This window comes from Laccaria bicolor, genomic scaffold (assembly GCF_000143565.1).
Source record: "Laccaria bicolor S238N-H82 LACBIscaffold_26 genomic scaffold, whole genome shotgun sequence".
Classification (NCBI taxonomy): Eukaryota; Fungi; Basidiomycota; class Agaricomycetes; order Agaricales; family Hydnangiaceae; genus Laccaria; species Laccaria bicolor.
Window position 1 is genome coordinate 297,141 of NW_001889897.1, and position 15,705 is coordinate 312,845.

Consider the following 15,705-nt stretch of genomic DNA (forward strand, 5'->3'; position numbering starts at 1 on the left):
AAAAGTCTATTCTTGCCGCGGAAAGGGTTTCCTCAGGTTCGGGTCACGAGTGGTCAGTCAATAAAAACCGCTCACCTTCGTTGACCATCATGCCCTGCTAGCTCCCACATCCTCTGCAAATGAAAAGATTGCCAATTCTCGCCCTCGTCCCGCTGATACGAACCGTGCTCTCCAGCCATATTCACATCACCAAACATCCCAAAGGCAACCATGGTGCAGAACCGGGGTCACCAGAATTTTGGAGCCATCTCGCCGTCAGTGTCGTGCTAGTTTTGTTGGGTGGTATCTTTGCGGGGTAAGTTTTGTGCTCGTGTTGAGGGGCCTGACTGATTCTGTCAGGCTGACACTTGGCTTAATGGGTCTCGACGAACTCCATCTACGTGTGCTGGCCGCATCATCAGAGGATGTTATAGAGAGGAAGAACGCTCAGAAAGGTTCGATCTTCTTATTCTTAGGCTCAAGACGATGCTGAGAGGCAGGCGGGTTCCAGTTTTGCAGTTGATGCAAGGGAGGAGACACTGGGTTCTTGTTGTGAGTTCCACCACCTTCGGTTGCGTCGGCGCGGAGTTCACAATTCGGTCTACTTAGGTCCTTTTGTTGGGAAACGTGGTACGTCTACTGCTTCTGTGATCAATACTTGGCATCATGATCGTATCCAGATTGTCAACGAAAGTCTTCCCATCTTCCTGGACAATGCCGTACGTCCTACTATCTCCGTCTCATCAATCTTCTTAGCTCACTAACGGGTGCCTAGCTTGGGGGCGGGTATGCAGCGATAGCTATCTCCACTACAGCGATAGGTAGGCTTTCTGATTTCGCGTCTTATTGATGTTAATAAGCCTCTGCCTACAGTGATATTTGGGTACGCCCTCTGAATCTTACCCCTTTAAATCCGCTCAATTCTGTTGTCTTTCCATCTTCTTCACAGAGAGTAAGTCTATCCGGAACGACGTCCGCTCGCCTGTCTCACACTTTAAACAGAATCATACCACAAGCTGTGAGTGTGCGGTACGGGCTCTTCGTCGGCGCAACATGTGCTCCATTCGTATTAGTCGTGATGTATATCTTCGGTGAGTTTCTAAACATTCCCCTACCTTGAAAGAATTCGATCAAATGTTCTCTAGCCCCCGTCGCCTATCCCATCGCCAAGCTGCTGGACTACGTCCTGGGTGCGAACGAGGCCCACACATACAAAAAGGCGGAACTCAAGTCTTTCCTCCAGTTCCACCGTACCGGCGAGGAGCCGCTACGTGATGATGAGATCACCATCTTGAACGGTGTCTTGGAGCTGAACTCGAAAAACGTCGAGACGATTATGACTCCTCTCAAGGTAAGTACTGCAGCTTCGAGGCTATTTATAATCTGACAAGTGGACCACAGGACACCGTGATTCTTAGCTCAGATGACATTCTCGACCACGCCGCCGTTGACGCCATGTACGTCCCCCTCCCCTCTTCCCATCCTCCCATTCTCATCACCTCAAAATGCAGACTACAAAGCGGATACTCCCGTTTCCCAGTCCACGAAGCAGGCAGCCCACTGGCCTTCGTCGGGCTCCTCCTCGTCAAGAAGGTTTTTTCGTTCTCTTTCTACATGAGAGTGTAACTAACAGATCACGCGCCCCCCAGCTATTGACATACGACCCTAAACAGGCTCTGCCCGTGTCCGCCTTCTCACTGTCCATCCTGCCTGAAGCGCACCCTTCAATCAATTGTTTCCAAGCCCTGGATTACTTGTGCGTACCTTGATATGGTTAGACTCACGGTGTAAACCAATCAACTGATTAACTTACAGCCAGACAGGAAGAGCGCACCTGTTGTTGATTAGCCGGACACCAGGTAGAGAGGGCGGAGCTATCGGCGTTATTACGCTTGAAGGTGCGTGGATGAGCGGCGTTGGTTGCTCTGGTATGCTGATCGTTTCTTTGTATATAGATATAATAGAGGTCTCAAAGTTTTCCCGCCTCTTCTAAGTCCGTCTTAAAAGAACTGACGATCTCTTTCAACAGGAAATTATTTCAGAGGAAATCATAGACGAGACAGACAGATACCACGACAATCAGAGTAAAAATAGAGCTCGGAGACAAACGACGGACGAGATCATGCGAGGGTACGCTCGCTTCCTCACTCTTCCCTCCTTCCTTCCCACTTTGATGCTAACTGTTATGCAGTATCGTCGAATACGAGATCCATCCGAGACGGGACGAACTCTCCGAAACGGCCTCGTTGTTGGGGTACATCCGTAGTCGGGACGGTAATATCAATCCGAGGAGTCTTCCGGTGATTAAGTATGGGGCACCGGCGTTGATTGATTCGCCGAGATCGATGTCGTTGACGCGGTGAACCGTTGTTTTTGAGCGCATGAAATATAACCAATCTACTTTATTGTATTCCTTATTTTGCTTGCATTTTTGAGAGTGCGTTGGATAGGATCTTTAGAACTTGCCTGATCCTCGTGGTTGTCGGATTTTTCACGTTGGGGCAAAGGTGAATCAAGGGCTACTCTAGGGTCTGGTTGTGCAACCCTCGCAAAGCGGGTTCCGACGACCTGATTTTGAAGCTCATTTGACTGTAGGTTCGAAGAAAATTTATCCCCACCACCCAGAATATTTATCCACCCCAAATAAATTGTTGGCATGGCATGGGCACGAAAAATCCCACCCAATCCGAGTTATTAATTGGCTGGTCTGCTTCGGAACATAACTGGAAGGTGGCGGATTCGGGTGTGCTTAACCCTGCCCTTTGAAAAGAAAATAAAGACGCATGACGGGACCCACACGTTGAGAAGGTGCGAGTTGAGAACCTGAGGGCTGAGCTCCTTGGGTTTCAAACCCGAAGGCACGTCCAAATGTTGGGACAGCAGCAACTTCGAGCAATAAAACGGTGTTTTCAAGCTTCAACGTCGGAAAGAGTATGGAGCTCTTCAAAACTAGAACTGCTTTTTCGCCGGGAGGTTCTGGTAGTTGTGAGCCAGTGAGCGGTATTGTGGTTGTATGCAATGTAGCTTCCAGTGATTGATCGTACCCCGAACTTCATAAACAGCTAAATGCACACTGCTCGAAACCTGCTTCTCACTGCGTCTCATACCTTGCCCCGGTCCAATTGGCGGACCCGCGTCTAAGGCCGTGTCAGTCAGATTCAAAGTGGATGAAAACTGATAATATTATTCACCTCCAAAGCAAAGAGATGCGAGTCATAAGACTCTGGAGACAATTTCCGGACGGAATCAGCCAGTTGGTATAGGTATTCCTGATTTGAATTTATTGTTAGTGTTTCTACGTTGAAGAAATGTGGATGGGTACCTTGTTTGGGCCGGAAGGACCCACGGATGTCGATATTATATGGGCGAGAGCTTTTAATGGTTCTGAGCCGACTTGAATAATTTGAAATCTTGTTAGCGCGTTAAGGGATTCGATGGGAAGAGGGACTGACTGAATGAGGGGTTATCGTGTCGTCCGACGTAACACTTGATAGCGGTTATTCTCAAAAATTTAAACACGTTCATCAGGACGCACAATGGCCTGAAGAAAGGGATAGGTTTTAAAGAACACCTGTATAGATTTCTGGGACTTACATTGTGAATGATGATCTTCTCGACACCATTTTCGATGTTGTAGATATCAAGGACTTCCAAGGTATATCCATCCTATAGTGAACATGGGTTTTCCTACCGGATTCGGGAGGTAAAATATTCTGAATACCTTCTCTCGGTAATCTGGGGCGGGGTTAGCACGGATGTGATTGAGAAGTAGTAGGAAGCGGACCTAGATAATCGCGCACTTCCGCTTGGTATGCCGGATCTATTGTGTATGCTATGCCTGATAACACGGAAGGCATTCATTAGTCACGAGGAATAAGGATGGGCCAGGTGAGTGAGGTACCCCAAACCGTGTCGTCGTCCGGAAACGCGTCCTGGGGAACGCATGATGCATAAATGAGGCGTTCGCCTGCATTATCTTGGATAACTCACCGCTGAAGAGTATTTGTCCCATTCTTCCTTGTGAATTAGCGTCACAACACGCCCGGGACTCTATGCACATCACATGTTATGTAACAAGACGATTGATAAAAAGGACAGCTCACCTCAGGCGTTCCGCGATGGTCATGCGATTTCTGTGCGAATCTACGCACGTAACCTTTCAAAAATCCCGAAACTAGGTGCGTAGTTGGTGAATACCGAAATGCATCAGAGCACAAAGGTCGCTTTGCCTTTGTCGATGACATGGGGAGGAGGCTATGATACATGTAAGAATATTGTTTAGATGGGGTTGTGCGATTACTACCTTGAAAATGAGAGATCCATATCCGAAGACGATGAATGGAGTCTCGTTAGACGCCATTCTCAGGCGATCCTGGTTGGGTCGGAGATTACAACTGATTTCGTTAGAGTTGGTAAGAAATCGCGTATGGGCATTCAATTTCACTTGCCTTGCAGAAACGAAGATGCCAAAGTCCAGATGTATATATCGTCAATCCTTCGCGAGTCCGGCGTCTTGATGGTGGTAATTTGTGAAGAAATGTGGCTTGCCTTTTTTGGGACGGCGAAAAAATATACCGATCGCGCTCTCACCGTGACTCCATCGTATGCCACATCCTCCACCATCATTCCTCAACGTCCTACTCACTGGAATACATAGGGCGCAACGCGAGCCATTTCGACGCATACACCCACAAAGGCCGCTGTACAACGTCGCTTTACAACGTTATAGCCGTCGTATCATGGTCGATCCAGAATCAACGGTCGTTGGCCAAGTCCACGCGCTACCTGACTCGGAAAAAGAGCTGCCAGCGGGCAAGAAAGCACGCATTGGAGTGCTCGATGTGTCGAAGCTGGAAGCTGGTGCGAGCAGACAGTACAAGAACAAGGACGACAGGAAGAACGCGAAGAAGGAGCGGAAGAGAAAAGCCACGTTCCCTGAGCCGTGTTCATCTGAGGACGTTTTGTGGCAAGATATTATATCGGTTCTGGGAAGGGAGGTTGTCGATAAGGCTATTGAGGATGGCGTTGAGCTCCAATCGCCCTTCAAGTACCATGAGGAGGTGGAGGTGGAGGTGAAGACGATATCTTCTAACGGTCAGCGGGCTACCTGTTGTGGTTGAGCCAATCTGATACCTTGATACAGGGGAGGGAATAGCTGTGTCTCCGGAGGGAAAACGTCCTTGGACAATTGTTGTGCCCCTCGCTCTACCTGGTGAAAAGATTCGTGTGCGCACCTACCGTCAAGGGCGCCTGCATTCATATGGCGACTTGTTGGAGGTTATCACGCCAAACACTGAGCTCAGAGACGACTCCAGAGCCCAGTGCAAGTACTTTGGCTCCTGCGCAGGGTGCCAATACCAGGTGGGTTTCCATGATCTGCGCAGAAGGGTTGTCATTCATCGTTTCGGATTAGATGCTATCATACGACACCCAGCTAGACCTGAAGCGCGACGTCGTAGTTAAAGCATACCGAAACTACTCCAGTCAGTAATATCACTACAGCTCTCATCATTTGTGCGCTAATGCTCAGAACAGAAATTCCTGAGCCGTCATTGCCACCAATACTATCTACGATACCCTCGCCCTTGCAGTACGCCTATCGTACCAAGCTAACTCCTCACTTCGATGCCCCGCCAAAGTCTGCTCGGAAAGGGCTACGATCTACTGAAAAGCCCGACTGGCTACACATTGGGTTCAATCGCATTGGGGCACAGAGCACAATGGATATCGAGGTAAGTCCAAATTCTTCTATTGGTTGTCGTTGACATACTGACGCCAACACGTTAAAGGATTGCCCTATTGCCACCCCCGTCATCAACGAATCTTATGGCCCCATGAGAGAGGACATCATCAAGTAACTACCCCTCGCTTTCATGTCCCACTTTGATCAATAACTTGGAACAGAAACATCTACACTTACAAAAAAGGTGTCTCCCTACTCTTCCGAGACTCCCTCGACACCTCCATCACCCTCGACCCAGATTCAACAAGCGATTCCGTCGACAGGCTATCCGAGGCCTTCAACCGCCACATCTGCGTGACTGATCAAAAGGGCACCGTCCGCGAAAAAGTCGGCGACTGGGTGTTCGAGTACAACGGGGGCTCTTTCTTCCAGAACAACAACTCCGTCCTGCTCCCGCTGACCGACTACGTCCGGGATGCCATCTTCCCTCCTGCCACCACAACCACAACCACCACCGCGACCCCCGCCCGCCCAACGCACCTCGTGGATACGTACTGCGGCTCAGGCCTCTTCGCCATCGTACTCTCGCCGCACTTTGATAAAGTCGCTGGCATCGAGCTGTCAGCCGACTCTATCCGCTACGCTACGCGCAATGCGAAATTGAACAATATCCCCGAAGAGAAGATATCCTTCCGCGCGGGCAACGCAGGGGAGATCTTCGCCACCGTCGGGGATTTCCCTGCAGATGAAAGCGTCGTACTCATTGATCCCCCGCGGAAGGGATGCGACGAGTTTTTCATACAACAGTTGTTGTCGTTTGCGCCGAGGACGATCGTGTATGTGAGCTGTAATGTGCATACGCAGGCTAGGGACGTTGGGAATATTTTGAGGGCGACGGAGGGGAATGAGGTGGGGAAGAAGTATGTGTTGGAGAGTGTGAGAGGGTTTGATTTATTCCCGCAGACGGCGCATGTAGAGTCTGTGGCGGTTTTGCGAAGAGTTTAGCATGCCTAAGTAGCTTCATGTGTAAACTCATTGGAAGTGTCCACCTTTGCTTTTGCCTCTTCTGCCCGACTTTTATCCTCCTCCCCGACACGTATTGCAATGTTTGGAACAAGTCTCATCTTATGGTGTGTGCAGGGTATTGGGGAGCCTCCTGATAAAGACCATTGTCAACAATCTTTGGGTTGATCTCTTCAGACACCTCACATTCTTATTTGAAAACAGAGGAGAACCAATTGCATTGAACTATCAACCAAAGTATTCATATCTATCTACTCTACTATCCATGCAACAAATCCAACATCCATCTTTCGGATACCTTCAGGCATCGTCACGAAGAAAGAAATGCGAAAAGGTTGAGGAGGAGGGGTTTCCAAAAATTGCTGGAAGCCGAAGCTAACAGACGGGTTCGGATGTATAATTTGCAATCAGCAAAAAGACTGTGCCTCGGTAGAAACCTCACTGGCGACAGTACATGCCCGAGCACAAGAGATGGGGAATCAATCAGGAGAGGGCGCTGTTTATAAAGGGTGGTGTGCGCACGGGCCATTTGGCTTTGTTTGGTTTTCACCCAGGTTGGTCCCGGTAGCGTCCGCCAGCGCTCCAATTTCCAAGTGATTATTTCAATTACGAAAAGAGAAGAGTACATATGCGATGCGTCATAAGAGTTAAGGAGTGCGTGTGTGATATATAGTGGTTATAAGAGACGGAACAGAAGCGAAAAAAGACTGACGGACCACTGGAACGCCTCACAGGAAGACCTCCCCCATCAACGTTGCAACCCCTCTCTATTGAATGATGCTCAAGGTCATTCCGGGCCTTCAAAACCGACGCATGCATCTCCTTCATCGCATTCCCCAACTTGACTCCAAACCGACTCAATATATCCCTCTGTCCCGCGTCATATACCCTCGCCTGCACCTGCTCATAATCAATGACGCACATCCCAGACGATATCTGCGTATCAGACGAATTAAACGTCGACCGCGCTTTCTTGATTTCAGTGAGAAGCTGCGGCCAGTTCGCGAGTGAGTCCCCGAGGCTGTTGAACACGTATTTGGCCTCGAGGTCCCGGAGGAACTGGAATTGGAGCCATTTGCCGACGTAGTCTATAAGTTGTTGGACTTTACGTTTGATTAGGGCGAAGGGGCGTTTGAGAGTGTTGTCCGTGAAGCGGGTCAGCTGAAAGGAACGTCAGAACAAGTCTGTGCACGCAGAACAACATCGACGTACCAATAACGTGTACGTCGTCTCTGCAGATGACGCTCCCTGCATCTGCCCAATCTCATACCGAGAACTCTGGACTCTCCTCGGTCTGCAAATAACACCTAATCCAGCATGCTCAGCTTTAACTTCAAACCCGAGCAAGGAAGAGTGCACACCAATCCAATTATGCAACTGCTTGATCCGCGAAAACCTCGCGTACTCTATAGGCGGGTCCAAAAAGATGACCTGGTTCTACATCCTGGTACTCGTGAACGATAGGCTTCAGCGTCATATTCCCCTCCATGAACTAACAACTAATCATCAGTCCTTACTCACAACAAAAGAAGAAGAAAACTACCTTCTCCTCCTTCATCCGCTTATCCCCCCGCCTCTTACTCGCAACATGCCTAACAGGCAGCAAATCTCTCCGAGCATCGCCATCATCGACCCCATCAAACTCGGCACACCACACTTGAATGGTATGCGTCAGCATCTGGAGAAGGATCCGCTGGATCCGCTTGTCTAGATCTGCAACCCAGTGTTCGAGGTTGGCGTATCCTTCCAGGTTCAGGCGGTCAATCTGCAGGTCCGTCAGCCTTATGGTAGTGAAGGGAAAGGGGATACGGTACGCACGGCAGCCTGCAACTTGCCCAGTAACTTTGAGAACGCTTCATAGGTATACGAGCACCTCGAGAGGTCTTCCACTGGGTGTAGGATGTCCTTGTAAAGGTCAATCACATTGTTCGTTTCGTCCTATATCGACCCCTGGCATCAGCACAGCCTAGAGGAAGGTAAACAGAAGGACCAACCGGAAGCACAGAAATGACGCTCGCAAACTCCCTGTATATGCTGATTATCTCTCCCATCTGCACTAGACACATATCACGTCGTATCATACTGATTTACAAAGTGACCCCAGCGGATGTTCATCCCTACACCATCCCCATCATCATCAGCACCTTCCCAAAACCTCAGAAGAGAGAAAGACACACCTTCCCCAATCATCCTCTGCGACTCGTTCCTGTACTCCGCCACCAACCATTCAATTCCCCTATTCTTCTCCACCAGATCCAACGTCGTCCATACATCCTCACAGTCTCCATCAAACTAACAGCATGCGGATAAACCCTCGCCATATTCGTAATCGCATGCGGAACCTGGAAGAATTCCTGACCTCTTTGAAGAGGGTAATAATCTGCGGATCGAAATTTACCGCCAACTGGAGCCCCCTTCCTCGGCTCAAACGGACAATCTCGAATAAACGCCCTCCAACGCCCATGTCCCGACAGTTGATGTCGTGCAGCCATGGTCGGGTGTCTAGTTTTTTTGCGGAATGCTGAGGATTTAGATTGGAGTTTTTGACCTTCTGCCTTTTCCGAGGACGTCTTCGACGCGTTTCATATTGTGAAGAGTTGTCGTTCGATTTGGCGGGCCCAGATGATGGCTCCTGCTATTGGGGGTAGGTCCCGCATTTGAGCCATGTGGTAGGCTTCGGAGAAGCGGTATTGGGTTTGAAACTGGTGGTTAAGTAGATCAGCGGTCGGAGGTGGATGGGAAACAGGGAGGGTACTTTGTCGTGCAAGTGCTTAATGTCCTCCTTTACCGAATCGATAAGTTGAGTCTGGTATTCCTGTATCGCACGACGAATCTACATACGTGTCGTTCAGCACAAAGATCAGAATAGACAAAGGAAGCACGTACCTTTGGCCTAACGAAAAGCGCATCGAACCCTAAACATCTCATTTGCATTCCGCGCCGCGCCAAGTCTATCCCAGCCTTGCAATAATCTGGTTCTCGACCCGAGACACACGCTCGTTGTATGCGTTTTCAACTGTTACCGATATCTCGGTGCTCTCTCTGCATTTGATACCGACGTCAGCCTGTAAAGGGAGTGAGAGAAAAGAAAGGGACTAACCAACACTAACATCCAAAAGATCAATCCGCTTAACAACCTCATAGGCCTCCATATCCATCCGTCCTCCCACTCCTACGTCTCCCCCAAGGCAAACCCCCAACCCCCTTGTCGAACCCATCATAACAACCAACTGCTCATGCTGCTTCCTCAACTCCCTCAAATACCTCACCCGCGTTCCACAACAACTTTAATCCTTGTCATCAAACGGCGGGTCCAACTCGGATGGCAAAGTTCCAATGACGGGTGGTAAGAGGGCGAGCAAGTACGTCCGAAAGGAGAGATCGTCTAGGCAGCGACGTCCTCCTATTACTCGTGAAATAATGCTGTACGCCCGTATCAGTCGTCATCGTCTCTCACGAACTATAATCTAAACACGCACGTTATTTTATCAATCCACTCTGAGCCTTCAACGAGAAGTACACGTTTTGGTATCCATGCGAGCTCTCCCACAACACGTCGTTTCGCCCCCAAAAGAACGATGGTCGCGGCCCAAGGACCTTTGCATCGCTCTGAAATTTCTCAGAGACGTGATTAAAGGAGAATTAAGGGAAACTCGAGGGATCTGTGCGCGGTTGGCCCGGGTGCGCGGGTCAACGAATAGGTGAGGGGTGTGACAGATAACGCCGTAACTGTCACACCAGGCCGAGCTGTGGCTTTCATCTGGCAACTTTGCCAGCACTCACCAAGTTCCCTCTTCGGCTCGCCAGGCCGACAAGTGGCAAATGGTTTCTATGGGTTTGTCATTGACATTATCCAAAGGGCGCTCGACTGCATTTTTCCGGAGAATTAATGGGCCGCTCAAGGAGGACGGACCGAGTGGAAAAAGCCTCCCGTTGATTTTGCGTGCGGACTTTGAGCGGGGTAGAAGGATATGCTGTGCCACGAAGGGGAAATTTTCAGGCACCTTGCTGCCAAAGAGTGCGAGAGCAAAGAAACCACAATGGGTTGTTCCTCCTTGCGTAGTGGGAGCAGGGCTTGTCTGGTTTTCTTTTCGGGGTTGAAACCTCGATCGCATTTTCTTCGAACTCCTCCTGCTCCCCACTTCTATCATACCTCCCCCTATCTGCTTCGACCACTCATTCACTCAAGCCTTTGGCATCCCCCCTCTCTGCCCTTGTCATCGTCCCTAACCGCGCCTACGACACCCCCCTCCGCAATGACCTTCCGCCATTCCAAACCGACCTTTACATTTCAGAACAAATCTACCGTACTCAAACCGCTGAGCCCAAGGGGCCAGGCACGGGGGGTTTGTCCTTTTAGTCTCATATATTCGCAGGTCGCTGTTGAGGATCCAAGAATCGGTTGCCAGTGGTCTGGGGTTCGAGCTCCAGCAAAGGAGGGGCATTTGGTCACTGGCATCCAGTCTGGAATGCATTGTGCGACCTAGGTCGCACCTACGCTCTATTCAAGTCCCCGGCGCTGTACCCGCCCCGATTAGCAGCGTTCCAAGCCTACCGCACGTCTACGCCCCTGCGGATGGAACCGTCTCTGACAGGATGTGTGGCTGTGGTTGGTCGATCCATGGTGAAGCAGACGAGACACAACAAAGATCGACAGGGACGAGACAGAAGAGTTCGCGAATGAATTAGGAGGGCAGCTAGATCTGAGAGGCTTATTAGCTTCTCGTTTCCAGTTGTGCCGCACCGCGAGGCAAGGCCGTAATAGGACCGTTTGACCAGGACTTTGTAGATAGCAGGAAACCACGTAACCCCATGTACTTTGCAAGGCGACTGTAACACAGTTTCCAGAGTCCGCTTTTGCGGTTTTGATTGTGCAGAGGCGAAAAGGAAAATAAGAGATGTGTCAAGGAGGCAAACGATAGGCATATGGAGACCAACGCGACCTTTCTCCTCACAAACACGCTGAGCACACGAGAGCTGGCCAGACATTCGTCTGATCAACCTCACATATTTTCAGGCTGGTGTTCATTCCGCGTGTCGCATACCCCAAGTCATTTACCAGTATCTTTAAATAGAAAAGTAGCATGCATCAATGTTTTAGCATCAAGGAAAAATTGACCGACCAGTCCACGTCGTAAAAGAAACGCCACGTCCGCAATCTCTGTCGGGGAATCAAACCCAGCTTGCGCGTTTGAGTTCGGCCTCCTTTTGAATGGGAAAGACAAGGGTAAAATCGTAACTCTCCGATGCTGGGCTGTGGGGAATTTAGAAAAGTTCAGCCAAATGCAATTTACATGGACCTCAGTGCATTCAACAGGGTTCAGATTGATCTCAAGGTCTTCTGGCCAGATAGTTGAGATTTGGGCAAAGTTAATTTACCGCAATAAATAGAGAGGAGGAGACTGGGAGGAGATAGCTTGGAGATGTGAGTGAATCTAGAATCTATACCGATTTCAGCTAGTGACCTCATTAACGAATTAGCGCCCCAGGCATCATTGGAATTGCTTGCCTCAGCGGTGGCAGCGACTTGCATCGTCAATAATGAGAGGTGTTAATTCTTAAACCTGCGCAAAAATTATGAAGGTCAGTGGTCTCAAAAGCTTGCTCAAGAGGAACATCTGCATTGATTCCATCACCTTCACCTTTCGGTAATTGTTTAGCTAGCTTGTCAAAATCCGCATCAAACTTAGCTCCTCAATCCTCAAGGTCACCATTGCAATCGGCCGGGAGCCCAATCAAATGCCTATATTCAATCCTCCACTCTTTCCACCTTAATCCCGCTGCCATTGGCTCGAGCAAGCTGGCCCAGCTCTCCCCCACTCAGACATGTCCCCAAAAGGAAATATTGCAAATTATGTGTCCCTTGTACGGATATATCTTCTCATAACAACTTAAATAATATGCCCAAATGGCTCATTGGATAAATGTGCTTCAGAGAACTTACGTAATGGCTGCTGAGAGTCTTGAGGTTGATGGTTCAATCCTCTCTTTGGACACTTTTTATCTTTTACATTTAAAACATACCGGGGGAAATGTCAAAATACTTAGGGCAATGTCAATTGCCCTAAGTATTTTGTTGGTTAGGTTAGGTTAGGTAGGTTCGGGGTTGGGCTAGGTTCAGGGTTAGGCTTAATGGTTAGGGATGGGAATCATTTTCTCCCCGCGCGGTAGCGCGTTCTTGGTTAGGTTAGGAGGTTAGGGTGCTCGCAGATGCGCTATGTGCATCTGCGAGCGCGACTTAGGGCAATGGCACATTGCCCTAAGTCGTGAGATTGCCATATACGGCAGAGATTACCATATACGGAAGGTGAACACATCACGTGTGTCTGAGTGGGGGAGACGTAGGACACTTGCTCGAGCATGCGCATCTGCCTTCGACGGGTCGATTTCCCCGCCATATTCGCTTCATCCAAAAGTTGGCGTGCGTAATGATATCGGAGCGCTCCAAGTACCGTGAAACAGGAACGCTTGACGCTTTGGGTGCCGCCAGGGTTGAAAAGGAAGTGCGCGACCTCAGCCGCTCAAGGAGTACTTAACTTTATTGCCAGGGGTTTGAGAGGGTGGGAGATGATATTTATAAGAAGGGACTTCCACCAATGCCTTTCATCAGCTTCCCCCCCCCCCAGAAATGGGGTCTGATCATGAAATTACCTTTTAATATCCCTGAGCGAAGCTGCCCCCATCTCCTTGCTCCAACCTCAACGTGATGCGATGGTGAGAGATCTTTTGTGCACGTCCTCTAGTTTGCGTAATTGATGAGAATGTGAGATAGCGAGTTTTCGACCGAGGTGGAGGAACGGGCTAAGTCAACGGATGTTAGTGTTCTTCGCAGGAATCTCGAGTCATCTCCAGGTTTGAAAGGCAATAAGTTGACTTCTCGGTGGGCCAAATTAGCTGCAAAGAAGCGAAGGCAGCGTCTCCGATCTCGAGCTTCAACATCGCCAATAACAAGCCAATAATGTCGGTTTGCATACCCGATGAGTCAGCTGGTTAGTAATTGCCAGTGATCTATGTCAAAGGCTAAAGATAGTTGCAGCAACAACCCTTTGGCCGAGCGTGTTTAATGAAGCCTTTGTGATCCCGTACGCTCAGCGCTTGGAGAATAAACACATAAAAACCGTACGATTCCGTGTTGGCTTTTGGGCTGCGCATGTCCTTATTTTATTTTGCAATAATCCCAAGATAATCCGATCTCGGAGTTGGCCTCCCGAGTCCCTAGTAATGCAATGAGTAGAAACAATCCATGAATTTGGGGTACAGTCTTCTTGGGTTATCGTACTATTGAAGCAGTGTACTAAGGAGCAATGTATAAATATTAAAATGAGCTCTGAGAATGTGATCCAAGGTTGAACGTTGAGAGCCCATGGATACTCACTCGTCCAGGAATCCAACCATCGGAGTAGCATTGTCACTGGTCAGTACAAACAACACTTTTCTTTACCAGGGCCTTGGTTGCAACATCACAAAGATTATCTGCAGTCGCTCTAATCAGTGATTCCAATACTAAGTTTCAAACGCCGCGGCTTTTGCAATCACTATAACGAGAGGCAGGGCCACAGGATGGCCGTAATATCTGAATTCATTTCCGGATGAACGGAAGTTGTCAGCAGCAAAGAACAGAATATTTCCTGTGAATGAAGAATCTGAAGGTCTTGATTTTTCGATAGCCTTCCATAATTGTTTTTATTCACGGACCAGTGGAATGAACCTCAACATCCATGTTTGCCTTATTAGTCTCCACCTCCGTCATTGCTCTATTAAGGAACACATTGACTTGGGCGCTTCACTGCCATCATGGCGACCCTATTGCTTCTTCCCCGCACTAATTCCTCTATCTCGACATCACCGTCCCCACCCGACGCGCCAACTTCTCAACCCCTCCTTTCAACATCAGCAGTATTTGCGTGTCATAATCCATCGGTGAGATTTCATTATTGTGGCTTTCTCTCCGGTGGGTGTGTGCGGTTCAAAGAACCTTTGCGGAGCCCCACCTTATGTTGGCTTGCCATGAGAGTCATAGGGAAGTGGAGGGTAGTTGTATTCTATGCTCCTGAAAATGCCACACCCTTCCCAAAAATTCACTTTGGCTTTCGCCAGGTCTGGCCACCCTTTCTAAGAATTTTCATTTCACTGCCAACGTCACTCTTCTGTGAAAGGGAGGAATCAGCACGACATCTATCACATCTATCTGTCAACAGCCTTCGCGAAATTTTTGACATTGTCGTCACGACATTCAATCAGGTTTCATACGGATTGATAAACATGAATGAGTGGTGTCATGATTATAACGGACTACAGCGGTGTTCGGTACCACAGTTCTTATCTGCGCTTTTAAACTTCATTGGAAATGTCTTGAAGATCACGGAAGTTTCTGCGTCGAGATTTTTGACGCGCGTTGGGCTTATGGATGTCTGAAGCCTATTTCATTGCCGGCTCCGTCAAGTGTTAAAAATGTAAGGTCGCGTGAGCGAAAAGGGGCCCTAGGTCATTGCAAATAGATGATAACTGGCTACATAAATACATAGTCTAATTTAACATAATCTTCGCCGTCGTCACAATGAAGCGCATGATGGCGTCCTACTACTACGGCCCGGGAATAATGAAGGAGTAACTACGGAACTATGCAAACATTCTTCCCGCGAAGGTAGAATTCCAGCCTATCATCAAACTTCAAGATTCGATCTTGGCTTAATGTTTGCCGCTACCGGGCCCATTAAGTATCGGACCTGTAAAATTTTTCAGACTTGAGATAAGCGCGAGTTGAGGACTTTCTCAGAGCGTAAAAAAACCTCAAAAAGCGCTTGACATGCTGGTACCAACCCACCCACACCATTGAAGCAGCAGATGTCTCCCTCAACATGTAATGACAAGAACGACTCGCGGTTATTTAAATCAGGACTCCCTAGAAAATTTGTTATTTTGGATGAGGAACAGTGAGAGCAATTTAGTCGAACTGCTTGAATCACATTTCAATCCTTGACGAGTTACATGCACAGCATCTGGCCCAACTTTCAATGCCC

The 15,705-nt window shown here is 48.8% G+C and overlaps 6 protein-coding genes and 1 pseudogene across 7 annotated transcripts; 3 read left to right on the top strand and 4 right to left on the bottom strand.

The window, feature by feature from the left end:
- Positions 1–119: 119 nt before the first annotated feature.
- On the top strand, positions 120–2,342 carry LACBIDRAFT_304069 (uncharacterized protein; the record flags this gene model as incomplete). Its single annotated transcript, XM_001884508.1, has 16 exons — positions 120–295; positions 340–434; positions 491–531; positions 589–609; positions 660–698; positions 755–800; positions 853–862; positions 982–1,070; positions 1,125–1,330; positions 1,381–1,436; positions 1,491–1,572; positions 1,629–1,735; positions 1,795–1,877; positions 1,935–1,945; positions 2,009–2,109; positions 2,171–2,342. The coding sequence occupies 16 exons, from the start codon at positions 120–122 to the stop codon at positions 2,340–2,342; spliced, it is 1,335 nt and encodes a 444-aa protein (XP_001884543.1).
- Positions 2,343–3,080: 738 nt separating this feature from the next.
- On the bottom strand, positions 3,081–4,339 carry LACBIDRAFT_304070 (uncharacterized protein; the record flags this gene model as incomplete). Its single annotated transcript, XM_001884600.1, has 13 exons — positions 3,081–3,116; positions 3,171–3,248; positions 3,302–3,372; positions 3,432–3,465; positions 3,515–3,520; positions 3,574–3,645; positions 3,701–3,714; positions 3,764–3,817; positions 3,881–3,911; positions 3,970–4,029; positions 4,083–4,153; positions 4,209–4,233; positions 4,283–4,339. 13 exons carry the CDS (start codon positions 4,337–4,339, stop codon positions 3,081–3,083), a joined length of 609 nt encoding a protein of 202 aa, XP_001884635.1.
- A 697-nt stretch (positions 4,340–5,036) lies between these two features.
- LACBIDRAFT_151917 (uncharacterized protein) lies at positions 5,037–6,667 on the top strand (the record flags this gene model as incomplete). The annotated part of the gene is made up of 6 exons (XM_001884509.2): positions 5,037–5,073; positions 5,123–5,340; positions 5,393–5,462; positions 5,515–5,711; positions 5,769–5,833; positions 5,884–6,667. Coding segments are annotated over 6 exons (1,371 nt in total), but the record flags the coding sequence as incomplete, so codon positions are not given.
- Positions 6,668–6,995: 328 nt separating this feature from the next.
- On the bottom strand, positions 6,996–7,214 carry LACBIDRAFT_304072 (uncharacterized protein; the record flags this gene model as incomplete). Its single annotated transcript, XM_001884601.1, has 1 exon — positions 6,996–7,214. One exon carries the CDS (start codon positions 7,212–7,214, stop codon positions 6,996–6,998), a length of 219 nt encoding a protein of 72 aa, XP_001884636.1.
- Positions 7,215–7,291: 77 nt separating this feature from the next.
- Positions 7,292–9,678, bottom strand: LACBIDRAFT_399329 (annotated as a pseudogene; the record flags this gene model as incomplete). The annotated part of the gene is made up of 9 exons: positions 7,292–7,846; positions 7,898–7,992; positions 8,047–8,177; positions 8,229–8,450; positions 8,504–8,623; positions 8,680–8,802; positions 8,863–9,387; positions 9,441–9,518; positions 9,572–9,678. Coding segments are annotated over 9 exons (1,956 nt in total), but the record flags the coding sequence as incomplete, so codon positions are not given.
- Positions 9,679–10,463: 785 nt separating this feature from the next.
- On the top strand, positions 10,464–10,786 carry LACBIDRAFT_304077 (uncharacterized protein; the record flags this gene model as incomplete). Its single annotated transcript, XM_001884510.1, has 1 exon — positions 10,464–10,786. Exon 1 carries the CDS (start codon positions 10,508–10,510, stop codon positions 10,784–10,786), a length of 279 nt encoding a protein of 92 aa, XP_001884545.1. The 5' UTR covers positions 10,464–10,507.
- A 450-nt stretch (positions 10,787–11,236) lies between these two features.
- LACBIDRAFT_304079 (uncharacterized protein) lies at positions 11,237–11,611 on the bottom strand (the record flags this gene model as incomplete). Its single annotated transcript, XM_001884602.1, has 1 exon — positions 11,237–11,611. The coding sequence occupies one exon, from the start codon at positions 11,609–11,611 to the stop codon at positions 11,237–11,239; it is 375 nt and encodes a 124-aa protein (XP_001884637.1).
- Positions 11,612–15,705: the final 4,094 nt, after the last annotated feature.